General features: G+C 50.6%; 1 protein-coding gene across 1 annotated transcript in view; it reads left to right on the top strand.

Moving 5' to 3' along the window:
• Positions 1 to 24576, top strand: part of LOC125717977 (speckle-type POZ protein-like) — a 62024-nt gene extending 37448 nt beyond the window's left edge. Inside the window, 7 exon segments of the mRNA XM_048991413.1 lie at positions 4583 to 4710; positions 12479 to 12656; positions 15864 to 15919; positions 18485 to 18607; positions 19487 to 19629; positions 23091 to 23142; positions 23144 to 24576. Coding sequence (XP_048847370.1) covers positions 4583 to 4710; positions 12479 to 12656; positions 15864 to 15919; positions 18485 to 18607; positions 19487 to 19629; positions 23091 to 23142; positions 23144 to 23236 — 773 coding nt within the window. The 3' untranslated portion in view covers positions 23237 to 24576.
• The last annotated feature ends 2912 nt before the right edge of the window (positions 24577 to 27488 follow it).

The following is a 27488-nucleotide window of genomic DNA, read 5'->3' as shown; positions in this document are numbered from 1 at the left end:
GACCAGATGTGGCCACTGTGCTTCGCTTCGTTTGCAGCCTTGCTGGTCCTCGGCCGCCCGCTGAGCACCAGATGAGCAGAGCCATTTATTTGCATGCAAAGTCGTGGCCGCTTGTTTATAGGAATGCAACCCCTGTCTGTATGGGGTGGGGGGGGGGCACGGGTCTTCTTCCCCACAGAGCCCCTACAATGGACAAACTAGACATTTTATTTTTGGTAGTGGCCGTATCCATTAGCCTTTTGCTAGTGTTCAAAGAACGTAAAGTTCTTAGGAATTCCATAGCTTCAACAGCAGCACAGATATCACCACTGAAACACTAGTTGTTAGTTCCTCCTGTAATTTTTTTAAATTTATTTTTCGAATGTCCATCCGTGGCCCTGCAAATAGGCACATCAGTCTGAAAGCAGCCTGGGCCGGACCCTACAGAGCCTTTGAAGCCATTCTTTTTTTTTTATTATTCTTGCAAGACTTTCTTGAGTGAGACTGAAACACTTTGCATTTCAGGATGCACGCTGAATGATGATATTTGTAGATACCTGCATATTAGTCTTACAGGATTGTCATGGATCTGTGCTGGCAGCCATTAAACACATGTGTACGTGAAATAGTTTTTTTAGTTAATGATCGAATTAATTCGACGTTCAGTCAGTTAACGCTTGTTTCTCCAAAAACCCTCGTGGTGTCGCGGGCGGGATAATTTTGATCGATCTGTTTGCACTTATAACACGGCAGAGCTGAGAGATTTGTGTGATTGTTGGGTGGATGGAATAAGCAAGCTAATCTCGGCGTTGAGGTGCATAATGGTTCCTGGCAATTTGTTTGGAGCCTCTGAGAGTTTGGCGTGAATGTTCAAGGCAGAGCCGTTGTACTTTTACGATGGGATCAGGGGTGGGCGGAGTCTGATTTCAGCCTTTCAGGGCAGCACCGAAGGCTGATGCTGGAGAATTTTACTACAGAGCTGGCTTACCACCAGGTAACTCGGTTTATATGGAATCAGAAATATAACCTGCCTGTTGAGGCCCCATCTCCGATGATTCCACCCTCTCCCCAGAACAAACGAGGGAAGAACAGTGTGCTGCCGCTGGCTGGTTCCCAGCTGCCACCGTCCCAAGCAAAGTTGCGTGATGAATGAGCCGAAGGCGCCGGAACAGCAGGGCCATGCAGCGGCGGCTGCTGCGAGCGGCAGGTCCACGCCATTTCCTCTCTCGATTGGGGGCGGAAAACATCAGCCTCAAACCCCCATCTCCATGGCTTTAGACTCCTAGCGCAAGCTGTAATTTGTGCTGGGCCTGCCCGTCCCACGCCCTCACCACCCCAAATCGCGAGCGGCAAGGATTGGATTGCTCCGTCAGTTCTGCTCCGGTAGCACCGTGTAGCCGAGCGGCATTGCATTCCGCCTCCACGACCCAGTGGCAGTGCCAGCGCTAATGGAGATGCGCTTTAACTCTCTGCATATCTCGCGGCTTTATGAAGCTCTGTGCTTTGCCGGGTTTTTGTAATCTGTTCCCCTCAGGGATTCCATTTCCCATTGTGCTGGACTGTTTCTCTTGATAGGTCTGAGAGGTGAAGGTTTAAATATCGAACGGAGTGGTGAGGATAGGTGACACCCTGACTGACAGATTGCCGCTGCTTGCTGTTGCATTTTTGGATTAAATGTAAGCATTAAGAGCTCTGTGGTAGGGGTAAACGTCTGACCTATGGAACTTCCTGTCACTTCCAATCAATCTGTAGACAGCTTGCTTTGAGTTGGTGACAGTACGATGACAGTACATCATTTTAATGTGACGATTTTAGTAATTAATGAATTAGTCTTTTAGCATTAGATTTTGAAAATATGCTAAAGATACTTTTTACTTGCATTAGCCTTAGTAGTACTGAAGAAGTTTCTAAGTAGAGGCTGCAGAGTTTTTAGTAGGAGGGCTTTCCAGCGGGATCTGAAACCTGCTGGCTGGGCAGATGAAGGGGAAGAGCTCCTGTCTGAGGTGTTGACAGGCCATGTCCCCCTGCGCCTGCTCCTACTCCGGAGGGGCGGGGAATGTAGGCAAGGCTCCAGCTAGCATTCGCTCAAGCCCCCCCCCCCCCCTCGCAGAGGCGTAGGCAGATGGTCTGCAGCGAACTGGACAGCCAGGATCCAGACGCTGCGTCGGGGGAGTAAACCCTAGATTAGCTTTTCGCGTTCATGCTGGAAGCCTCCTTCCCCCCCCCCCCCTTTCTCACCCCACCATCTGCAACCGGAAGGATTGGTGGGTTTGTGTGCGTGCGCCATCCGCCTGTCAGGCAGCTAGGTCCGGACTCGGATTGGCAGATCTGAACTCGGATTGGCAGACCAATGGTGCGTTTTTTCCCCAGATGTATCGGCTCACTGATGGATCCTTTGGCCTAATAACAGACATGCCTTTCCATGACTATTGAGGTTGAGAAGGATGCTCACTTGTTGCTAACTGCAGTGGCTGCCCATGTTTCACAGGAGGCTCTCTGTGTGATCTCAAGCCAAGCCACGAGTGTGACTGCATGCTCCGACAAGAATCTTGGAGTCACACATGGGGAACCTCATGAGGTCTTTGCACCTCATTTCCAGTTTCGATGGTTGGAGATACCCAGCTCTCTGCCTTTCATAGAGCCCGAAACCGTATCCAGATCTCTGTGTGGTTCGTCAAGAGACAGTGGTCTGTGCTGAGAGCATCATGCAAGGCCCCTGTGGGTGAGGCTGACGGAGCTCTAACCTCATTGTTTCAGAAACTCCATAGATGTTCTCTGGTGAGCCACCCGGCTCAGAAGAGGGCTAAAATACCATGAGGGGGACTCTGTTACAATCCCCAAAGCAGGAGTGCTGTCGACTGCTGAATTTGACATGGCCTCCAGCAGCACACTGTAAGACTTTAGCTTTGGATCTCTTAACTCTTCAGACGTCAGACTTCCATGCACAGTGGAGCATCAGCACGGTAACAGGGAGATGAGTCTCATGGAGCGGGCATGAGGAGACATCATGGTGTCCCTCGAGCCCCATAACGCCGCAGGTAGAGGAAAAAGATTCTCACGCCATGTCTTTCTCTGCTGGATTTCATCCGTTTTGTTTGAAGTAGAGGAAAAACGAACATATAAAAGTGGAATTAAATGAGAGAACTTAGTGACTGATTGCTGTACTGGCAGCTAAGCCGTTGGGAAAATTTGCTCCCGCTGTCTTGTTCTGTAGGTCATAATTCCGCTGTTGCTCTTTTCGTCTCATGAATAATTAGTGAATTAGTTCACTGTTAGCTAGCGCATCATGTTAGCCCAATAGCCTAATATTGCCTGATGCTAAAATTACGGTACTATTCCACAGCAGGACACGTGCTTTGTGCTGTAGTCTTTGCAGCTAGCAGTCAGGTCTGGTTTTGGCAGGCTAAGCACTCGTGGTCCACTGGGTTTGTAGTGGACACGCACAAACAAGCCTCTTCATTTTTATTTTTTTCCTGTGCGCTACCGCCTCTTCGGAGATCAGCTTTATTTTAAATTAAAGTTACAGTGTAAAGATATTCAATTCCCTGGTTGCCACTCCGAACTCACCCGCCCTACTACGATGATAAAAAAAAAAAAAAAAATATATATATATATATATATATATATATATATATATATATAAAAATAAAAAAAAGGGGGGAGGAACAATCATAACAATGGCAGACATTAATCACCATGGGGAGAGGGAAAAAAATTATAATAAAGGTGGGATGGAGAAAACAAAGTGTAGGGGAATGCAGAGTACAAACAACCATAACACACATAACACTCATTACAAGGAGATCAAACAACAAAACATTAACAGTAGGCTAATGATGACGACAATAAGAAAAATTATAACAATATCAACAATAATAGTAATAATATTACAAATATGTATTATATATGTAGCATACATACGTGATCATACACATATACACGTATATCTCAATTCCTATATCTACAAAACAAGCCTCTTTAGATGTGGTCGCCTTCAGGCCTTGCTCAGACATAATGGAGAGAGTGTTGCATGAGTGTAAAATGCAGATGGAGGGGAAACCGACCAAGGAGTCCATCTGTATTGTCTCTGCTTTTCCCACTTTTCAGCTAGTCAGCCTCTTTGCAGCGTGTTGTCGGATTAAGCCCCGGGCTCCTTTCTCCTGGCAGTTAAATGACAATGTCCTGAAATTTCCAGCGCAGGGCCTTCAGGACACATAGACAAGGCTGGTTTTTTTTCCCAGCGATCTTTGCCTCCTGAGCTCGATGTAGCGAACTCCAGAGCAGCATCTCCGGGCCCCTTCCGATGGTCTTATTCAGTTAAGAAGTGAAGTGTCCCGCCCACCCTGGCCACATTATTTATTTTTGTGTGTCAAATGTAAAATGAAAATCCACGGTCAAGCCTAGTGCATCAGCCTTCAGTAATGCATGAATTGGAGGAAGTTCGCTGTAGTGGAGTTTGCTTTAGTAAAGTTGTCTACAGCTGATGGACCATTCGCAAAAAATGTGTCCACCTCAGGATTTTAATGCAATGTGAGCAGTTGTATGGAGTGTGGTTGGGGCTGCCAAGTGTCTCATACCTGTCGGTTTTGTTTTGGATTCCCAGAGAGCCAGAGAGCCTACAGGTTTGTCCAAGGAAAGGATTGGGGCTTCAAGAAGTTCATCCGCCGGGACTTCCTGCTGGACGAGGCCAACGGACTCCTGCCGGATGACAAGCTGACCCTGTTCTGCGAGGTAGGCCCAAGGGCCGAGATGCAGTGGGAAAGTGAGAGAACTATTAACAAAGGGATCTTATTTATTGTAACTGTTATGACAATTGCCTGTTTTTTTGAAAGATTCTCATGCAGTAAAATGAATTTTGAGGCATGTATGAATTGGAAGACTTTTTTTTTTTAATAAGTTCTAATTCATTTGTTCTTTTTGAGGTTTTTTCTTTTTCCTTCTCACATCCTTCAGACATAATGCCGTTTATTGTTCTTCTTGCATAGCGCGGTGTAGTTTTCAGAAACCCTAACCTTTATTGCTCATTCATTGGCGAGACGCCTTTGCGCTCATTTAGGACTGTTCAGACCCATTTTAGCGATTCATTGTCTGCATAATAAATAGCGCGCTGTTCATTATTTTAATACCTGCAGTGCCGCTTTGAGCTTCTTGCGGCATAAACTGCAATTAATATGGGTGCCATCTCTAAATAATGGTTGTTTACTTTCTTGCTCTTGTCCTTTCTCCCCCACTGCCATCAAGACAGTTTATTAAACAGGAGCCTCCATGATGCGTCCCTGTTTTGTTGTAGTGTGTAGCTCCTGTGTACGAAATGCTTATGTGTTTCGCCTGTGTGTAGTCATAGGGGCGCAAGCTCGGAACCCCGTGACAGTTGGCCATCACGGAATGGTTTACATCGGAATTCCATCTGGCACCCCCGTAATTTAATTAAAATGATTCCAAACGTTCCGAATTAAAAACCCAGGTGCTATTTTTGGCTGGTGGCCTGTAGGCAGCTCTGTTGCGGTGCAGTAGCGAGTCACGGTCTTCTATCTCTCTTCATTTGGAGCTCTGGAGTGAATTAGTGGAGGTCAACTCTTTTTTGGCTCCATTAGTCTCCAGTGTAACACGTGTTCATAAATTCTTGTGGCTGTTAAATTTGGTTATAATTAAAACCCAGTTGTGTGTTGGCTGGGGCGGGGGGACATAATTTGGCCCTAGATCTTATAGCCTATGGGAGATATAGCAAGGGTAAGGGAGAGGCAACATTTGCCTGGACCTCAGAGAAGCCTTTCAACCCCCCCCCCCCCCCCCCCCCCACAAACAAGTCGCTTTTTTGTAAAAAATCGTCAACAATGCTAATTTTATGGTGCAATGTTTCAGTTGTAGCTGAAGAGTACGCGTAATGCACTATTAGCAGTTTAATTTTAAATTTATTTTCATAAATGCAGCCTTGAGCTTGTTCAGTTTACGTGGCTGATGCCAGTAGCCTGTTTGTTTTATTTGTTATTAAATTTATTTAATACTCTCCATTGTGGTTTGCTTCAGTTAATTTGTGCCATTTGGGAGTTGTGAGTTCTCTTTTTCTTTTTTTTTAACTGTTGATTTCAATTTGGTTGATAAGTTCTGCCTGTGTTATGATTTTGTTGGGGGGGGTTTGTGACTACATTGCCCATTTGTGTAGCATAGCATAGAATTTCACCCTGTTGCTCAGAACATGTGTGGCAATGAAACTGGACAACATGGATGGACGGGTGAGTGGATCGCTGGATGCTTTATTTTGACTAATGACAGGGAAGAGAATCTTCTAGGCCTGAACTGACCCTCTGCCGTCCATCACATCAGCTGCTGTAGTGTAGCTGAAACCATCTTGTTGTACTTTCACACAATCTTTGTGCCAGCGGCCATACCACCCGCTACTCAGGCTATGTAATCCACCTGAAGCTAAGCAGGTGTGGGCCTGGCCAGTACTTTGGATGGAAGACCAGCTAGGAAAGCTGCTGGAAGAGATGTAGGTGTGGCCAGCAGGTTAGCCCGTCCTGTGGTCTGTGTGGATCCCAATGCCCCAGTGCAGTGATGGGGACACTCTGTGGTAAAAATGGTGCCGTCCTTTAAATGCGAAGTAAAACCAAGGTCCTGACTCTCTGAGGTCCTAAAAGATCCCTGGGCATCTTTTAAAGGAGTAGGGCTGGTCCCATGAAGTCGTGGCTAAATGAACCGTCCTCTGTTGCCCTATCAAATTTGGCCTCTTTATCATCCCCTACGTCTGATTGGTGAATTCTCTCCTGCCCCCTCATCACCGTAGCTTCTGTGTGGTGAGTGTACTGGTGCAGAATGGCTGCCGTCACATCATCCAGGTGGGGGCTACACAGTGGTGATGGTTGAAGTGGCTCCCCATTGGTTCTGTAAAGCGCTTTGAGTGTCTTGGAAAGCACTATATAAATGCAACTTTCATTCATTCATGCGTCTATCCACCCCCCCCCCCCCCTTTCCAGTTGGTCAGTTTCAGGTCCATCTGACTTTTTATTGTATATGCTGCCATTAAAGTTGACTGCACTGTTGACTGATAATACATTACTTGACGATTTACATTGAATGGAAGTAAAATAGAGCTGCAGAGTTTCTACTCTTGTTCGGCATCTGGTGTAAATTTGAAGACCTTATTAAATGAAGTCCTTGAGGGTTGTGATGACATTCTCAATCTTCCGATAACAACTAGCTTAAGGTTCTGTGGTCAAAATGCCCTTCGAGTGTGCCTCTTTGAGGCTACGGTGTGGGTCTGCTTCATTCTCTCTCTCTCTCTCTCTCTCTCTCTCTCTCTCTCTCTCTCTCTCTCTCTCTCTGTCTCTCGTCGTGTGTGAGTCTTACTGTAGCATCTAACTGTGGAGTTCAATGTCAGTGTCACATCAGGCTATAATTGCTTACTGCTTATTTTCGCCAGCCTCATTACCAGCGATGCTCGTTCATCATGTTATTTGTTTTCTGCGAGAACACCATCACAAGCGACTGTAATTTATCCTTGATTAGTGCTTGTTAGCATTTAATTTTTTTTTTCTTTTTTAATTTTCATCTGACAGGTCCTGGGGATTTATGCATTGTACTGGCAGCCTGATAGCTGGGCGTGTCTCCTGGGTGCATGTGTGCATGGATGCATGTCCAGTTTGACTGGAAATTTCCACATGCCGACCTTTGCCCCCATCATGATAATGATGCGGTGGCTGTTGTGCTGCCTTGTGCTCATTTGGCGTGAGCTGCTGTGGTGTGAAACGGTCTCCCAGGCCCTGCTCTGTCAGTCTCCTGCCCTCCCCGTGTCTGTCTGCCCCAGTCAGAGCCCATGAGGACCCTCTGACCATGTCACAGAAGGGCAGCCCCCTGGTCTAACTCCGTGCCAACAGAAAGTAATCCTGTGATGGCAGTTGTGGAGTATCTGTTCCCAGATCAGGGAGGAGGCACTCACTCGGGCTTCAGGCAGGAAAAAAGGGAGGTTACGGGCCGAGATGCGCAGAGTGAAATGCGCGAACGCTGCGTGCCATGGCACTTGAATCGGCACCTCGGGTTTTTTGTTTGCCTTGCGCCAAGAGAGCTTACAAAGCACCAGGATTATAGCGCATTTTGTATTAGTGTTACGGTAATGAAAAACAATAACAAACCAAATAAAGGACGTAGTGAAATGTCACATTTTAACATATCCCTCCGGATGCCCTGCAGGGAAGCTGTTCTTGAGGAATAAATTAGCTCTTTGCTGATGTTCAGCTTCTTCTCTTTCTCATGTCTTCCTATTGCCTTCCTTCCCTCATTCTTTTTAAACACTTTGCTCATGACAGCCTCCATCCTTTACGCCATGGTGCCATATGCCACAAAGCCACCCCAAGAGACTGCTACAGCTGCTTCTCTTGGTTTTTTTTTTATGTTTTTTTTTTTATGTTGGCATTGTGCCACCCTGACAGGAAAGGAGAGGAGGAAGCAGGAAGTTGTTCGAAAGGCCTGGGTTCTTCCCCTGCTCATTGGGCGGGCCGCTGTCACGTGACTCACCTTGCAGGATTTGATTGGCTGAGATGATCATTTTGTAATATCAGTGTGCCAGGTGTGGCGTTGGTTCACTGCCGGCTGAAGAGTCTAATAGGGTAGCTAGTAAGAGCAAAGGATGCTAATGTGTGGGCAAATGGAAGGTGTAGCGAGGGCAGCGAGAGCAATGTGGGGCTGTGATGGTTTTACAGTGGCAGATGTCTATTTGGACAAATCAGGGTTTGCCATGTTGAGGGGAGGAGGTCAACTTTGTCTCTATGTTAAGCCCATGTAATTTTTATATAGACCCAAAATTGTCCAAAACATTATTATTTTTTTCATCGATTTGGTGCAAAATGGTCTTTTTCAACAGCAGTCTAGAGTAATACATCACTCTGTCAGAAGGTAATCTGTGGCACTGTAGTCTGTTTTTTTTTTAAGGTCCCCCTGAAAAATCAAAACAACAAGTATGGAAGAAAAGAAAACGGTGCAACAAGCAGAGAAGAAATGGGTGGAAAAAAGAGAAAAGAGTAGGAATCCTTTGGCAGGCACTTGGGTGCATTTTGCATTGAAACCCTAATTATTTCTCTGTCGACAGAGTGAAAATATTGACCAGTAGGGGTGTATTGTTCCTCTGATTGTAAAGAGAGTACAGCAATCTTTTTTTGAGGCCGGAACGTGACCTGCGAACAAACACAGCTGGACAGGTGGCTCTCAGCATTGGCAGCTGCTTGCACATGGCCGAATGACCATCTGTACATGGTGGATATGTTAGAGCTGGCTTGGGTTTGTGAAGTTTGTTCCTCACAGGCCTCATGGAGCATGTTTGGCCCAAGAAACCTGGATGTGCGAGGAAGTTAGTGTAGAGGAATCTCGACCTTAACGTTGAGCTTAATATACTAATTTGTGTATATTTTTGTACTATTTCATGCCTCGCGAGGCATGGATAATGAGTGTGAATCGGAAAGAATGAACAAAACGGGATGAAGAGAGCATTTTGCGTGAAGCCTCGGTTCACCTGGCAGCATTGTATTGTGGATTTAACCTGCTTGCGAACACTTCCCCGCAAACCCGGAACATAGAATTAAGCAGGCCACGAAATGCTCTCGTGTTTCAACAGGCATGTAATTTTGGGGGGAAACCCCCCCCCGTCAAGCGAGACCCTGCAGAAGAACAGCGCGCTAAGATGTGTGTCCGCCGCATGTAGGAAATGTCTCAGTTTTCCGCTTGGTTTAATTGACAATTAATCCGTGCAGAAAGTAATTACAAAGAATTCGACACACTGTGTTCCGGAAACCTGAGGACCGCGGCATGATATTAATTGGTTTATTTATATAACCGGCTGGGGTTTCTTTCATCCGCACCCCTGTATTCTGTTACTGCTAAGCGTACCGGTAGCTTTTCGGGGCACTGGTGAACTTGACCCCCCTCCCTAAACTCTCAGGAAGGGATCCATGCTATCATCACGCCCCTGCAGGATGGCACCCCAAGTCCCAAACTTTCGCGGTAACTCGTCTGTCCTCCCTGTCTCCCCCTTCGCAGTCCCTAACGAGTGCAAGATGAATTTGAGTCGGTGGAGGGAGATGGATTGGTAGTACAAGTACTGCCACGCAACCCCCCCCCCCCCCCCAGCCCCATCCTGCCATGCCTGCGCTCCTGCCCCCCCCCGTGTGATTTATGGAGCTGCTTGTGGGCCCCGGCTGCTGCAGTAACCCGCGGATTCATGCACGTCTCCTTTCGCCCCTTGTTCTGTGAGGGTGCTGCTTCTGGGCGGGTTTCCCAAAGATGCACGAGCTAAGCTGAAACTCACAGCCTTAGGATCGCTTGAAATTGACTCACTGACGCCTCTCAGCATGTCAGACGTTGGCTCGGACCTGGATCCGCAGACTCCTCCAGCAAATGATGTCGGTCCATCCGAAATGTCCGCAGGGTTGCCTGCAGTTTTATTCTGTCATCCGGTGGACATTTACAGAACACGGGTCCCACATGTGCTGTCAAGGCGCCCTGACCTGTAAGATTCAAAATGCTTTCGTTCTGCCTTCTTCCAGCTCGGGAGAATTCCCCTTGTTGGGGGCTTGTTTTCCGTTCAGTCACTGATACAAGCAGATGGGTTTTCATTTTAAGAAGAATTCCTCTTTCATTTTGGCATATCCACCAGATGGGCCTGTTTGAGCGCTAGATCGTAATAAACTCGCCGCCACAGCCTTTTGTGTTCGGAGCTGTGGCTGAAATGAGATGCAGGAGAAGAATGTCAGCGAGACCCGAGGATAGTGCCAGCATTTCTATGCGAGCCTCTCTCCGGCATCACCTGCGGCCAGGCCTGGCTGCCGGGTCACCACGGCGACATGGTCCACTTTGTGGTTGAGATGCCGTCTGGTGGGTGGTACTACAGCCTCACGCCCTTGTGGGTTGGCAGTTACAGTTTTGCCTTTGCTCCGTGTTCGCAGGACCTCCCTACAACTATTTCGGCGTTCTCTCCCCTGTGATAGCATGCATTTAAGCATCTATAGCAAGGGTAGGGAACCTCATCCATGGAAAGCCGGTGCAGGTTTTTGGGATGACCTCTCAGTCAGCCAATAATAAAGCAGCGATTCTCAACTCCAGTCCTTGGAATCCACTGTTATTGGCTGATTGAGAGGCCATCCCAAAAACCTGCACCCACACTGGCTCTCCATGGATCAGGTTCCCTACCTCTGATCTATAATATCCATGTGCCCTGTCATGGACAGGCATCCCATCTCGGATGTACGCCGCCTTATGCCCTATGCTGCCTGGGACCAGCTCCAGACTCACTGGAACCAGTAATCGGTAAAAAAAAAGACCACTGTGGTCAATGCGGATGACCAATTTTGATGGCCCCCTGATCAAAGGGGCCGGGGCTGGCACCGGCGCCAGGCCAGTCGTGGCCGAAACGGTACTGCTCTGTAAAGAGCGTTGCCCGTTAGCACCAGCACCCTGAACCGTGAAATGAGGCATGTAAGAGAAGCATGATGAGGAAGTGCTCTCTGCAGCCGGTAATACTTGCTACTCCTCTCCACTGTGCGACAGCGCACTACCGTTTGCAAGCAAATGGTTTTTTTCTTGTTTATTATTATTACGATGTTCTATGTTTTGAACTGAGCAACATGGTCCCTAAATATTCAGAAGATTCAGGCATTCTGTTTGTGCATCAGAATGCCGTTAAGGGCCATATCATTCCTCTCCCCCTCCGCCAAGTTCATACTGGGCCAGATCGCTCCCTGAGCTGGGGATTTCGGCACCTGCTGCCGGGGAGGGGGCGGGGACTGACTGACTGACCTCGGTCAAGCGCTCGTGGGCGAGCCCCCGCCACCCCCACCCGACCTCAAAGCTGCGCCGGCAAGCCGCTGTGTCCTGGCTCTCGCGCACGTTGTGACAGCTCTTGTGGGAGATGATATACCAGCAGGCGAGCAGCTGGCGAGTGCGTTACGGGAAGGGGAGCCAATTATACGCATGCGTGAGTCAGACGAGACCCATTCGACTCGGAACCCCCCCACCCCACGCCTCCCAGGATCAGCGTATGTATACCTAGCCCTGATCCCCCCCCCCGAGCTGTCGGCAGCCCCACATGGGTGGGGGGGGGGGGGGGGGGGTGAAGAATCTCCTCACAGCTCCTCAGTCCTGGGGTGCTCATCTTCCCCCCAACACCCCCTTATATTTATAGTGACAGCAGAGGGTAGGCTGGGGGGGGGGGGGCTAGGCTCGTTAGAAGTTTTCCTAGCAGACTGCTGTCAGAGTTGCGATGTGAATGCGGCTTGTGTCAAACTGAGGCAGATTGTCTTGCAGGGGTTGGGGCAGTGGCCCTGTAGATGCTAGAGGTGGGGGTAGTAATTGGTCTCACTCAGATGACACGGCGAGCAAGCAGATGACCTGCTGGCAGGCCAGTTTCCCCTCTCTGTTTGAAGGCTGTGGAAAATTGTGTATCGATCTTGAGTTTTTTCGACAAATAGTATAAATGCATGCTAAGCATGTTTTTTTTTTTTTTTTTGTGCAACAGGTGAGCGTGGTGCAGGACTCCGTAAACATCTCAGGCCAGAACACCATGAACATGGTGAAGGTGCCTGACTGCCGGCTGGCCGACGAGCTTGGGGGCCTCTGGGAGAACTCGCGCTTCACCGACTGCTCCCTCTGTGTGGCAGGACAGGAATTCCAGGCCCACAAAGCCATCCTGGCAGGTACAGCTTCTTACGAGAAGAGTTACCACACAGTAGATTGTATACATCAAGAGTAACCACGCCGTACACAGTATACATCAAGAGTAACCACGCCGTATACAGTATACACCAAGAGGAATCACGCCGTACACAGTATACACCAAGAGGAATCACGCCGTACACAGTATACACCGAGGAATCACGCAGTGCGCTGTATACACCAAGAAGAATCACGCCGTACACTGTATACACTGAGTACCCACACAGTACGCTGTATACACCAAGAGGAATCACGCCGTACACAGTATACACCAAGAGGAATCACGCCATACACTGTATACACCGAGTACCCACACAGTACGCTGTATACACCGAGGAATCACGCTGTACACAGTATACACCAAGAGGAATCACGCCATACACTGTATACACCGAGTACCCACACAGTACGCTGTATACACCAAGAGGAATCACGCAGTGCGCTGTATACACCAAGAGGAATCACGCCGTACACTGTATACACCAAGTACCCACACAGTACACTGTATACACCAAGAGGAATCACGCAGTGCGCTGTATACACCAAGAGGAATCACGCAGTGCGCTGTATACACCAAGAGGAATCACGCCATACATCGTATACACCAAGAGGAATCACGCAGTGCGCTGTATGCACCGAGTGCCCACACAGTACGCTGTATACACCAAGAGGAATCACGCAGTGCGCTGTATACTCCAAGAGGAATCGCGCCATACATTGTATACACCGAGTACCCACACAGTACGCTGTATACACCAAGAGGAATCACGCAGTGCGCTGTATACACCAAGAGGAATCACGCAGTGCGCTGTATACACCGAGTACCCACACAGTACGCTGTGTACACCAAGAGGAATCACGCAGTGCGCTGTATACACCAAGAGGAATCACGCCATACATTGTATACACCGAGTGCCCACACAGTACGCTGTATACACCAAGAGGAATCACGCAGTGCGCTGTATACTCCAAGAGGAATCACACCATACATTGTATACACCGAGTACCCACACAGTACGCTGTATACACCAAGAGGAATCACGCAGTGCGCTGTATACACCAAGAGGAATCACGCAGTGCGCTGTATACACCAAGAGGAATCACGCAGTGCGCTGTATACACCAAGAGGAATCACGCAGTGCGCTGTATACACCGAGTGCCCACACAGTACGCTGTGTACACCAAGAGGAATCACGCAGTGCGCTGTATACACCAAGAGGAATCACGCAGTGCGCTGTATACACCAAGAGGAATCACGCCATACATCGTATACACCGAGTACCCACACAGTACGCTGTATACACCAAGAGGAATCACGCAGTGCGCTGTATACACCAAGAGGAATCACGCCATACATTGTATACACCGAGTACCCACACCGTACGCTGTATACACCAAGAGGAATCACGCCGTACACAGTATACACCAAGAGGAATCACGCCATACACTGTATACACCGAGTACCCACACTACGCTGTATACACCGAGGAATCACGCTGTACACAGTATACACCAAGAGGAATCACGCCATACACTGTATACACCGAGTACCCACACAGTACGCTGTATACACCAAGAGGAATCACGCAGTGCGCTGTATACACCAAGAGGAATCACGCCGTACACTGTATACACCGAGTACCCACACCGTACGCTGTATACACCAAGAGGAATCACAGAGTAGGCTGCATGCACCAGGATGAACCACACAATAGACTGTATACACCAAGGGGTACCCAGGCAACAGGCTGTATACACCAAGAACCACCACATCGTAGGCTGTATACACCAAGAGTACCCAGGCCACAGGCCGTATACACCAAGAGGAACCATGCATCAGATATTGCATTTGACTAACGTTACTCTAGGCGTTATGCCACAGGACTAACCACAGATCAGGCTTTATTCACAGAATGTCCATGTACCGTAGTATATCCAAGAACAACATCTCACTAAAGATTTAGCATCTAACAGTGACCTTGGTGATGGTTCATGTACAGCCCAATGGCATCACGGACAGTTCATTCCTCAGTATTCTAGCAGAGTGCGGGCGGCCAAAACCTGAACCCGGAGCCTCACGACAGTGAGACCAGTGAGACCATGCACAAAAGCTAATATAACGCTGTCACATTCTTATGCTGGACCGATATTGATAAATCAATGGCGCCTTGGAGGAAATCCAATCACGTAAATGTCTCACTTCTCTGTAATTTAACCTGAGGCACATACCCAAAAGCAAGTGAATGGTCCTAATTTAGGCAGTCTATCAATGCATGTGCCTTCCAGTATATACTGTCTTTATGCATGCTGCTCAGTATATACTGTCTTTATGCATGCTGCTCAGTATATACTGTCTTTATGCATGCTGCTCACTGTATACTGTCTTTATGCATGCTGCTCACTGTATACTGTTTTATATTTGTACTTCTAAAACAATGGCCTGGTCTCCTTTTATTAATTGTGATTTTTGTTAGTTGTGTCTGTGCACATCCTGCACTGGGCTGTCTTCCCATTCTGGGTGTACCCCTGCCTTGTGCCCTGTGCTACCTGGGATGGGCTCCAGGCTCCATCTGCAAGCCTGTACTGGCTAGGTGGCGCAGCATGGATGGTTGTTCGTAGTAGCAGTAGTAATAGTAGCAGTAGCGGTATTAGTAAAGTGATTTGTATATAAATAATAAGTCATTTCTCCTGCTTCTGCAGTATGGCAGCTTGTCGTAATCGGTCTTCGTCTTGCTATTGTCTTTCGCACGGATCGCCGGATAGTCGCCAAAGAATTGTGAATTAATCAAACGAAGCCCTTCACTCGTGCCCGCTTCCGATTGGGCGTAGGTGGCGATGGTGCGAAATGGCACCTTGTTAAAATGGTGCACGCTAATAGGAATATGTCAGCGTCCTAAATGATTGCTGCTCGGTGGAATTATGACCCTCCGATTAATTACAGAGGGACCTTCTAAAGTTTACATATTCATGAATGCTTAGAACGTGAGTGCAGTATGACTGAGGTTGTTTTCTGGAGGGGATTATTCCTTAATAGCTCCTTTTGGTAGGACCTAGTGGTTCATTTCCCCCCCAGGGGACTTGTAGTTCACATGCTTAGGACCGATGCTGTGGAGTCGGCTAGTTAATGCCGCACTTCTGACACCGGCCAGCAGGTCGGCGCCACTAACTCCTGCCTCTCTGCCTTTCAGCCCGCTCGCCCGTGTTCAGCGCCATGTTCGAGCATGAGATGGAGGAGAGCAAAAAGGTGAGTGGTGAGGCACGAGAGATTTCTCTGTATCGATTGCGCCCCCCCCCCCCCCCAGCACCGCCGGCTGCGCGGTTGCTGCGGCAGCCTCCAGCACTGTGTGTCGCTTCTTGTCGCTAATTAAAATCCAAACGGCGGCTGTGGAAACGGGGGCACGCGCTGACCCTTTCCCGCCCCGTGCACGTTCTGCCGGGATCCCAGGAGTCGGCCACAGCCGTTCACAGCGCTTTTCTTTAACACAGCCACACTCCGGTCCCTTTTATTTTTGTTATCCTCAAAGGGAACCACTGCCTATTTTTAGGTCCCACTTTTCAATTTCGAAGCACAATTAGCTCGCCCGTATTGGGTCTCGTCGGTAAATAACGCCAACGCCTGTCAGCATGGCTCCGTCGGAGGCGGGGAGTCTGGGCTCCCGGCTGCGTTTTCTGGGGCACTAATGAAAAGCAAATAGGCCCCCAGCGCTGCGTTTTTTGTTTTTAAGGTGTTAAACCTGGGGGTGACCACAGATCACGTGTCATTTGCTGGGACCGCGGGGTCAGGTTCTGTGTCGGCAGCCTCCCTCCGGTGCTATTTTCTTGCCCCCCCCCCCCACGTGCGGCCACGGAAGGTGCCCCTTGGTGCTTTCACCTCTCTTGCATCAGAGAGCCACCTCCATCTGGCTGCTGAGCCACAGAACAGAGTGCAGGAGGCCCAGGGGGAATGATGCCCCCCAGATCGAGCAGGTCGGGTTTTTTTGTTTTTGTTTTTGTTTTTTAAAGAGTCTATGGGAGTAAACATGCCGCCACATTTACCACGACTGCAGCAAAATGGAAATGCACGCGTAGAAACAGGATGGAGGAGTAGGAGAAGTTTGCCAAAGCCGGAAAGAAACGGAGATTCTCCCATCACCATGCCGACACGGATGGAGTTTAAAAAATGGCTGCCTTGCTCGTGCTTCGCAGGCGGCGGAAGCCGGCAAACTCTGGCAGCAGGGGCGGAGGGGAGGGGGGGGGGGTGGGGGGTGGAACGCCTCCAAGCCTGCTCGGGGGAGACCCGCACAATTGGGATCACCGCCTTCGCTCGGGACGTACCGCACACCCACGCCGGGGAAGTGTGGCGTGGGGTCCTCGCCGCAGATGGGAGCGGCCACCGCTGCTGACGCAAGGCATCGTGGGTCGGTTTTTCAGCCCGGCAGGGGGGCGGAGAGTGGCAGTGGCAGAGTCATGGAGTCGGGGGTGATTTAGCGGCCGCGTCACTCTAAAATTGATGCCTGCGAGCTCAGGTGGGAAATAAGCCGGTGAGGAAATACATTTTAATTGCTGTTTAAGCCGCTCCTCTCGTCCCGGAGAACAGGATCCATCTCCATATTTAGACTGAGGAAGCTGATAAATAGGTTAAGCGTCTCACGCGGAAGGCCGCAAAGACAAATGGGGCAGTTTAAAAGGAAAATATATTTAAATAAACCGGCTTTCTGTCCGCGCTCCACCTTGCGTCTTTTTTGACGGTAGCGCATGGTTCATTTTTCTTAATTGCGTTAGCTATCGCGCAGGGTGTCGGAGAAATGCGATGGCACGTTAAAGTGGAAGATTACCGCGGCTGTCCTCCTGGGCCATGGGGCTCCCTCCCCCCGCCCCCGAAGACGTGACGGGTGGTGGTGGGCGCGCTGGCGGAGATCAGGGTCATGCGTCACTTTCTGCGAGTTTTCGGTTTTTGGCGGACGGCCGTCACAGCCTTTCCAAATAGGCATGTTCTCCAATGACGGCCAGCTTCCTTACCTGTCTCTCCCCCCCCCCCCCCCCCCCCCCTCCCCCCCCAAATCTATTTATATAATGTCTTACTCAAAGGTATCACAGCAGTGTTACCCGCGGCTTGAACCTTTAACCTTCTCCTTTCAAGTCTCCGACCTGAGCCTCCATCTCTCTCGCCGGCATTCTGGGCAAGGAACGACCCGCTAAGTCCGCAAGCAGCCTACAGCCCCAATGGTTCTTGTTAATCAGGCTCGTCAAGTGCTCGTTAAACCCCACCCAAACCGCGGCCGTCGCACCCAGCGGCAGTGCGTAATCGTGGTGGGCTTCAGGCGGCTTCCATCGTTTATATCCAGGCCGTTATCTTTGATTGGCGAGACACGACCTCTGTCAGCTGGGGGCATTTCAGACTATCTAAAGTACACCCCCTGGACTGAAGCAGTGTCACACAGCATTGTTGTGAGTTATTTAAGGTTGGGAAGGCAATTTGCGCTCAGACCTGGGAGTGATTTTTGGGTATTTTTCTTTTCTTCACCATCTGTGGCATTGAAAAGTGGTTGATAAAAAGCTTTGAAATGCCTCCCTGCTTCCCCATCGTCAGGCAGTCTCAAGCGCGGCTCGTCACGGAACGCGCTAGATGTGCTGCATGCGTTTTTAAGTTGTGCCGTCAGAAAGTAGTTTGAATCTTAATGGAGGTTCGGGTGTCTCATTTGCAGTTTGGCGGAGTTCAGCAGGTAGGGCTGATGTTACAGGAATTGATTTTTATGTATAGCCGAGTTCGAAAAGCATTAGATAAACAGCTGATGACCTGCCCCCACTTCCCCCCCCCCCCCACACACAGAATCGCGTGGAGATCAACGATGTTGAGCCTGAGGTCTTCAAGGAGATGATGTGCTTCATCTACACAGGCAAGGCGCCCAACCTGGACAAGATGGCAGACGACCTGCTGGCCGCCGCAGACAAGGTGAGATTTTAAAAGACTTCAAACACCGGGTGTGACATGTACACACACACACATGCGCGCCTGTCAACTCATGGCCCCGGGTTGGCATCTTGTCCATTGAATTTTAAACGTCAACCATAACGTGATTGTTTACGAAGGTTGTATGCAGGGGCGTGGCAACGAGGACAGCTGCCAGTTGATTGGCTCTCGGAGTGCCTCCCCTCATGTCACTCACCAATCCAAAACATGTCATTGGCTAATAAGGTTGGCCCCCTGGTTGAATCACCCCTGTTATTTAATGCATCGCCTCACCTCTAACTCAGTATAACTAGTGATGAAAGAAGCGAAGGCAGTTGTGGAAGCAGAGAGAGTAAGACCTGGGCTTCTGCAGGTTCTGCGGTGCCGTCATGGCGGTGACTCTGGGGGCTCCGTGGGTCTTCAGAGAGATCCCAGGGGGGGCCTGCTTGCCCGCTCCTGCACCGCCGCCTCTGCCTGTCCGCCTTGTCGTCCTGCTGCTGTTTCATGGGGCGCTCTGTCGATGGGGAACATTCCTCCCCCCCGGTGATGGGTTCCGGATAATAGCCCGCTCATCCCGGGAGGCGTGTGGCCGGCTCTCCGTCAGCCTAGCTGTGCTGACGCAACTGGAAGCGGGAGCCAGACGGGGGGGGGTGCCCGCAGGAGGGGGGTCTTGGTCAGGGTCTGTAGAGGGAGGGGTCTAGGTGTGATGTTCCACTTGAAGAACAAGCCCTTATGATGCTAACAGGCTTTTAGCTGGGATCTGCTCTGTGCTGTTCTTCATTTGTCTCTGATCCCCCGCCCCCCCCCTTTCTGGTTCCGCCTCCACCTCCCCACGCTCATTTTCTATTTGTATAACCCCCCCCCCCCCACTCCCCGCCACAGTATGCGCTGGAGCGTTTGAAGGTGATGTGCGAGGATGCCTTGTGCACCAGCCTGTCGGTGGAGAATGCTGCAGAGATACTCATCCTGGCCGACCTGCACAGTGCCGACCAGCTCAAGACGCAGGCTGTTGACTTCATCAACTAGTGAGTGGCCCCGCCCCCTTCTCGGATGCCCCGCCCCTTTGCGTGAAGCCCCATCCCCAATGCTGATGTCCAGAGGCCCTTTTGAGATGCTACCGGAAGGCGATTCTCTCATTTTTAATACATAAGACTTGCAAGTAGGAAAGTCGCTGAGGTGGAATAGCACTTGCACGGCCGGCTGCCCGCATTTTTTAAAAAGCGCTCTGCCCAATTGGGAGCTTCATAGTGTTCCAGACCTTGTTCCTCATCCCATCAGAATCATGCTGCTTTAGAGCCACCACCCATGAATGGCCTGTCGGCAGCACGCTCCCTCTTCCTTTCCCCCCCTCTTCATTCTGTGGTGGTTTTCTAGACGCAAGACGCCCAACCGTCGAAGGAACTTTAGTGCCCCCTGCTGTGCTGGAGTGTTGAGTTGGCCAGATGTTTCAAAGTCTATTTGGTGGGTGACACTGGAAGAAAGTCCTGGGTATTGAGCTTCCTGATATGGTCGTTAAATATTTCAATGATAAACATACAAAAAAAATTGCTTAGAGCCTCAAACAGGTGCTATTGGAGAATCATAGGCTGAATTATAATGATTCCTAATACTAATTATTCCACCCCCCTTCCAAATTTATCATCACCAGAGGAGGGAAACCTCCTAATTAAGTAGGATCTCTTAGATGTTAATTAAATTTATTCTTTTGAAATGCAGTGCTAAAATCAATAGGGAGATCTACAGACATGCAGGTCTGAGCGGTTTTGGGGGGGGTGGTGAGGCACCAGCATTGACAAGAGGCTGTTGGGGGGGGGGGGATGTTGCAGCAGGCAACAGCTATAGTGAGCCGGCTGACGTGGCGGCCACCTTGCCTAAAAACACCGGTCATAATTACTCATTCCTCATCCTCCTTGCTCCCCCCTCCCTGACACTCCTCCTAATTGTCTCGCTCATCGGGTGGGGAGGGCCTAAGTGTTTCAGAACAGTTTTGCAATGTAAACTGCCCCCCCCCCCCCCCAACCCCAAACTCTCCAATGCTCGCCATTAATTGTTACCCTACTGTTATGACAGTTTAATTTGCTGCTGCATTGTTGTTGCGGGTGGGGGGTGGGGGTTTGGTCTCTAGGGTCTACTGGCAGCAAGACGCTATCAAATAAAAAAAATCAATAAAGAAAAATAATAAAGACAGCAGGACCCCAAACTGCACCCAGTAATACAAGCCCCTCCTCCACCTCCTTTTCCTTTGCTTTCCACGTTTGTTTTGACGCACTTTCTATCCCACCTTCCTGAAATGGGGCCAGAGAGTGCATGCAGAAATGAGGCCATGAGAATTTATGAGGTTGAGGAAGGGTAGCTTCAACGATCAGAGTCGTCGTGTGCTAGCAAGGGGGGGGGGGGTTGGCTTTCATTTGTCCAAGGGGGGCCCTGTGACAGTGGAGCGGACGCTGGCGTGAGCCGCCTTCCTGATCCCGGGGGAGCGTGTGGCCTCGTCTCAGGGCTTTACTGTAATACGGGAGGCTGACCCGACTTCAGCTTGCGGGATATGGTGATGGACCGGCGTACGTGTCGGCTTTTGAGGCTCGAGGCTTTGCTGCTCTGGCCCTGCAGATGCCAGCGCGATTTTGACTGCCCGCCTTTCCAGTCCGTCCCCTGGTGTTTTTGCGGCGTGTGCCGTCTCAAGCATGAGTTCATTAGAAAAATATTCCCCTCCTTGACCCACTTTATGGTGCTCCATCAGTCGAACGCACTGCTCCGACTGGGCAGAGTAATGGCATTAACTCAACTCAAAACATTAATCCCAAAAGAAAGAACGTGAAAGTAGTACCCAAAAGTCCAAAGAGTACTGCACATCTGAGCAGCCGGAATAACTAAAGCTTTTAATGGACGTATAATGGGTGCCTGCTAAGCCACTCCATTATACTTGAAACCAATTAACCCTTGCCTCTGCTTAGCCACGCCCATTTGGTCACGCCCCCCTGATCTGATTGGTTGTATGTGTAATAAGGGAAATGATACCTGTCTTAATACTGATCCTGATCTGTATCCTCCTTTTCTTCTCTTGCTCCTTGCTCGTCTGCTTCTCTTGCCCGTAAAAGCTTAGTTCAGCCCTTTGCCAAGGCAGTAATTTGCCTAATATATTATCGGTGACATTTCTCCATGTTAACGCCGTTTACAGCATTGGAGTGGATGAGGTAGGCAATCAATCATGTTGCGGCTAATCGGACCGCAGTGGAATCGGAAAGACGGTGGGAAGGGGGTGGGTTCCATTTGGCTCTGAGGTGTGGGTCTTGCTACCGGGCAGTGTTTGCCTCAACGTTGGCATGCGGTTGGATAATTGGAAATGGACGTAAACAGCACCGCTGGCTTGGAGAAGTTCCATTGTTGTGTCCTGGTTCTGAAGGAGTGTGAACGGGTTTTCTGTGTATCCGTCACCTGTGGAGAGGCTGTCTGCCAGAGCACAGAGCGGCGGCATTTAAGGTCACCGGAAAAGGTTAGCGAGAATGGCTCCAAGCGGGTATTTGTTGTGGACCCCTAACCCCCCGTAAGCCCCCACGGCAGCTCGGGTTGTGTCTTAATCACCCGCGGTGGTTATCAGGTGCCCTCTCAGACAGGCCGATTTGTCAGCAGCCTCCTCGGAGCGACGGGTCCCAGTGGCGGCAGTGACGTCCGTGAGAATGTGGGGCTGGGGTTCCGGGGCTGCGGTTCCGGGGCTGGGGTTCCGGGGCTGGGGTTCCGGGGCTGCGGTTCCGGGGCTGCGGTTCCGGGGCTGCGGTTCCGGGGCTGCGGTTCCGGGGCTCCGGTACGCGCTTCCTCAGCACGGCTTTCATTCTGCCGCATCCACACTGTGCCTGCCTGCTGCCATCTTGGCCATCGATAATGCCCGCCTGCGGTTACTATGAACCTTAATGCAGCTGCACATGCAGAAGATCATTAACCTGCATGGCACCTGTGTTCTAAAAGACGTAATGTTGCAGAATTTTAGAGACGCTCAAAGAGGAGTTCCTGAGCAGGTGGGCTGGGGGCATATCGCTGACGGCGGTGCCATCGGGGGAGCGGGAAGCAGCCGCGGGGCGCGCATTAGCACCCAGTAATGACGTGCGCCGGGGGGGCGCTGACAGGCAGCAGGGAGGGACGTGGAGTGCTCTTCAGCAGGCGAGGTATTCAGGGCTGGTGGCAGCCCGGCCGCAGCAAGGGCGGCTGCATTATCGGTCCGTGATGGGTGGAACTTGGGTTTCTGGGTTCCTAATTCTTTTTGGGAGTGGGAGGGGGGTGTGTTTATATGCTGTAGCCCGTGTTGCTGTGTTGTGATTCCCGCAGTGGGTGTGATTAGTGTGGATTTGCACGATTCCCGTGGTTACTCACACGTTTCCTTGGAATTTGAACTGCGCTGCAATTTGGCATTATGTGTTAATCCCGCCCTGATGTAACAATCCATTTCCCCTCTCTTCACCTCCCCCCCCCCCCCCCTCACACCCCCATGCTGCAGCCACGCATCAGATGTGATGGAGACCTCTGGCTGGAAGTCCATGGTGGCCTCCCCACCCCCACCTGGTGGCTGAGGCCTACCGCTCCCTGGCCTCGGCACAATGCCCTTTCCTGGGGCCGCCCCGCAAGCGGCTCAAACAGTCCTAGGGGCCCGGCCGGCACCCCCTCCCCCCGTTCCCTGCCGCCGCCCCCCTCAGCTCGCCCAGTGCAGGCCGGCGAGTCGCTCCCTTCCCGTCGTCTTCTAGCTCCAAGCCCCCAGAAGGGCCCCAGTGTCAACACTCCCTTCTCCTGCTCCCTGCCCAGCAACGCTGCTGCACTCTGTCCCTCAGCGGTCGACGGCGGAGTAAAACAAGGCGATGAGCCGGAACCTTCCGGCAGGCCGGCCCCTCCCAGGCGAGAGTCCGCAGATGGCGCTCATGCCTCGGCCCACGGCGGAGGAGGTATGCAGCGACGGAGGGCGTGGCGTGGTCCGCTCGCTCGTCACGCTTACCTACGGCTCCGGTGAGAGGAGGAGTGACGAACTCTTGGACGAGAAGCTCACCAAGGACTTGGAGACCCTGAATCTCTTTGCTTTGTCTTGTCGAGTGCCTCCTGCTGGTCAAACTTCTCTTTTTAATTTTTTTTTTTTCCCTGTCGCAAAGGAGAACTTTGAAAACCATTTGATCGCAGCAGTGCTCGGTTTGAAAGTACTGATTGAGATCAGTGGAGATGATCTGGTTTTCCCTATTTTTTTGAGCCGGAATGTACCGGAACAGGCACTGCTGAGGATAGTCTCGGTTTTGCTCGGTTCGCCTCCCTTTCAGTCTGCCCTCCCTTCGCCCTCGGGCACCCTCAGTGCAGGAAATTGCGTCCCGAAGCGAGATGGGAGTTTGCAGCAGGCGGCGACCCACTGGGTAAAGACCTTGTCGAGACTGAAGGACCTACAGGAAGGGATGATGTTTCCAGCTGGGTCACAATAGACCAGCAGACAGAGGACAGAAGGGATGGAGATGTGTAAAATAAATTATTCTCTTTGTGAGATCTTGGTATTTGAACATTCTGCTAGTAGCACTTGTGTATAAGTCTAACAGTCAAGGCTTCCTTGCGAAATCCTGAAATACATCAGAAAATGGGTAAAAAAAAAAAAAAAGTATAAATAAAAGATTCCGTCAGTTTTATAGTGCAAAGCCATCAGTAAATGTATGCCGTCAGGTTCAGTCAGGCATGTAGATCCCGCCGAGGTTTGATTTTCCCCATTTTGTTTCCAGAAGAGAGAACTTTGTTGTTTTTCCTTTTCTTTCATAGGCATTTGTACAAAACATCAGTGTTTTCAAATAAGTGTTATTTTTTTTTCTTCATGAGATCGAAATGCAGAGGCTTTCTGTGGTTTGGGGTGGAGGTTGGAGTGGGGCGGGGGCTGTAAAAATGGAAATGAAACACGTTCTAATGTTCAGGAAATTCAAAGCCTATTTCTGTAAGAAAAATACAAAACAACAAATATAACTCCATCAGAGGTTTTTTTTTTTTTTGTTTGTTTACAGTGACGCCTGCAGCTCGTCATCCTTCTGGGGTGGGGTGGTTGCTCCCCAGGCAGGGTGCCCCCCCCCCGCCAAAAACAGTGCTTATTCGGATCCTCCAGGTGCCTTATCTTTGGCGCTGTTGGTTGTCTGACGGCCTGATGCAACTGATAGGACTCCCCCCTGTTCAGTCGTCGTCTGCGGGGGATCCAGTTAACATCAGTACTTAGGTGCATTTGTAGGGAAAGCCACCAGGTAGGGGTGGGTTTAGGGGGTGGGGCGGGGGGGTCATCAACCCCTTGGTCTTTGTGTCTTTATTTTATTCTATTTTGGGCAAGTCGTGGCTCAAGGATTTTTTATTTTTTACCGGAATGTTCCGGAATCGTAATCCTCATGAATAAGCAGGTTCCCCACATCGCTTCGTGTGGGGGGGTGTGGGGGGGCTCCCACTCCACAACAGAGCAGATCTGCTGCAGGGCAGCTCACCAAGCGATTCGGCCGTCAGCGAAGGGACCGCCTGTGTCAGGATGACCGCCCACCGGGGGGCTGATGGTTCATGGTGCGTGCGAGCGAGCAGACGTGGGAGCAGATGCAGGAACAGGGAGAATGTGCACCTTCGCTGGGAGCGAACGCGTAATTGCTCTGTGATTTATCGGTGTAATTAGCGCCGGGTGACCCGCGCTCCCAGTGTCGTGGGTCCTCTGGAGCGATGTCATCGGGAAACTCCGGGGAGTCCCGTAAAAGCAGCCAGTCTATCAGCTGGCCAGGGGGCTGCCTTCTCCTGGCCTTTTGGGTGGTCTTGGGAGAAGGAATGCGGTCTGGGTCCCTTTTGAGTCGCAGCATGCCTGCGATCCCCACCTTCTGACAAGCCGAATGAAATGCAAGGCGATCGCCACATCGCCCTTGAAGGTCCGGCCGCTGCCCCTCACGGCAGGCTCTGCGACGATGGTCTGAGGGGATTATAGCCCTGGTTCTGTTGGCCGTACCTGTTTAATAGCACCATATATAGTGAATCGATGTCCCCGCGCCCCATAACCTCCAGGTCTTCTTTTTGTGTCAGGAATGGTGCAGACGGCAGGGTGGGGGGTAATAGTGCTGCATGCGTGCATGAGGGAGCGTCAGCTCGCCATCGCTCAATCCCTGCTATCGGGGACGGGGGCACAGCGGGTCGATGTTGTAAACTCGCCGACAAGTCTTACGTTAAAAATGATCCTACATCAGCTGGAGATTGATGCCTGCTGTTTCATGGTTACCACGGAGTGTGGGGGGGGGGGGGCCTTTACTGGATGTGGCTGAAAGGGAATGGTATGGCCCCCCCCCGCATAATAGTGGGGTGAAACCTGTGAGGTGGAGGTTGAAATTTGGTCTTGCACACTAGGGATTTAGAAATTGCTTTTTTTTTTCTCTCAATGTGCCTCATAAACTGAGAGGGCCGACTGTGGGAAGTCCTGCCCCCTACAGGCACCAGCGTGGGCTGCGGAGCTCCTGATCCGCCGTCACAGTCGGCCGCGGCACGCCCTCAATTAAAAACATATTGAAATGATAATACAGTCAAAGAATGGTCCCTGGGGCGGCAGCAAGGGCCTGCTTACCGCCAGGGATTTGTGGGGGGGGGGGTGTGTTTGTTCCCACATCTTCAATTAGCGTGTGGCGCTTAGTCGAAAACGTGGCTCGAAATCCGCCGGGGTGTTCAGATAAGGCCAGACGTTTCGCTGGCTGTCAGTTAAGGAGGCTTTGGGGGGGTTTAATTGATTTAACCCCCCCAGCGTTAATGTATCAGTCATGTAAATGATCCACTGGAGCGCCTCCGGTCCTAAAGACTCCCATGAACGGTCAGGACTGTGACCCCGTACGTTCAGCATGTGAGGGTCGTACAGGGCTGTCCACGGTCCACCGTTCATTAAGATGTAGCCGTGGCGGCCATTTGGGTTTGCGGAAAATCAGGGAGGTGCATCGGCCCTCTGTATCGCCCTCCTGAATCTGCGCTCAATCCCCCCCCCCTCGCCACGGCTGCCACATCCTTGGGCTTTCGAGACTGTTCTTTTCCCAGGAATAATTAATTAAGGGAAGGGGGAGGTAACAGAGGAGGCTGAAATTATAGCAGGGAAGCGAATTAAATAAAGGTCTGGAGAATATATTTACACTGCTAATTGCTTTTTGTGCTCAGATCTGTTCACAGATAAACCAGGGGTAACGTTACAATACTGTGAATATTTTCCTTTTTAATAATGTGGGGGTGGGGGTGAGGGGGGGTTGGAGAGGACGAGGCGGTATATTAAGATAACCCTGAAATGTAATGGAATCGCTTTTCCCTCTCAGATCGAATGACTTTTGGGATGGTAAAACTGATGGCGAATGAGATTTCGCCTTAATGAACCAAGGCTGATTGGGTACAGTCAGAATGGGAGTGGGACTGGTGTGCAGGCGTGTGCGTGTGTGAGAGCTGGAGTATGATATTATGTCAAACTGATTCCTATCTCCACGTGCTTCCTTTGTGTGGAAAAATAAAAGCTCCTATGTGGAGTGGATTAGGCTGCCACCTTCGCCAGAGGTGAGCTAACTGTTATAACACTGACGAGTTCAGGTGAGGGAATTCACCTGTCTCCTTATATTGCCCAGTGGTGACCCATGGGTGGGGGTGGCCCCAGCTGATAGCCGATTGGCCAACGGGCGTTCCTCCTCCCCTGTCACTCATCAATTCAGAAGGTGTCATTGGCTAATGAGTGGCCCCGCCCCCCATCCAGCAAGTACGGTGAAAAGCACGGTTTCCTGGCCTTTCTCAGTTTGATCCCACCCAACCTCGTCTCCTGCCTCCCAGCTAAGGAGAGCAACGGCACCCCCCACCTCCAATCAGCTGGGAAGGTAGGAAGCAGACGGGTACGGAGAACTGAGATCAGATCCTG

This window comes from Brienomyrus brachyistius, chromosome 22 (genome assembly GCF_023856365.1).
Source record: "Brienomyrus brachyistius isolate T26 chromosome 22, BBRACH_0.4, whole genome shotgun sequence".
In the NCBI taxonomy this organism is placed as follows: domain Eukaryota; kingdom Metazoa; phylum Chordata; class Actinopteri; order Osteoglossiformes; family Mormyridae; genus Brienomyrus; species Brienomyrus brachyistius.
This window is presented reverse-complemented; position numbering and strand designations above follow the sequence as displayed.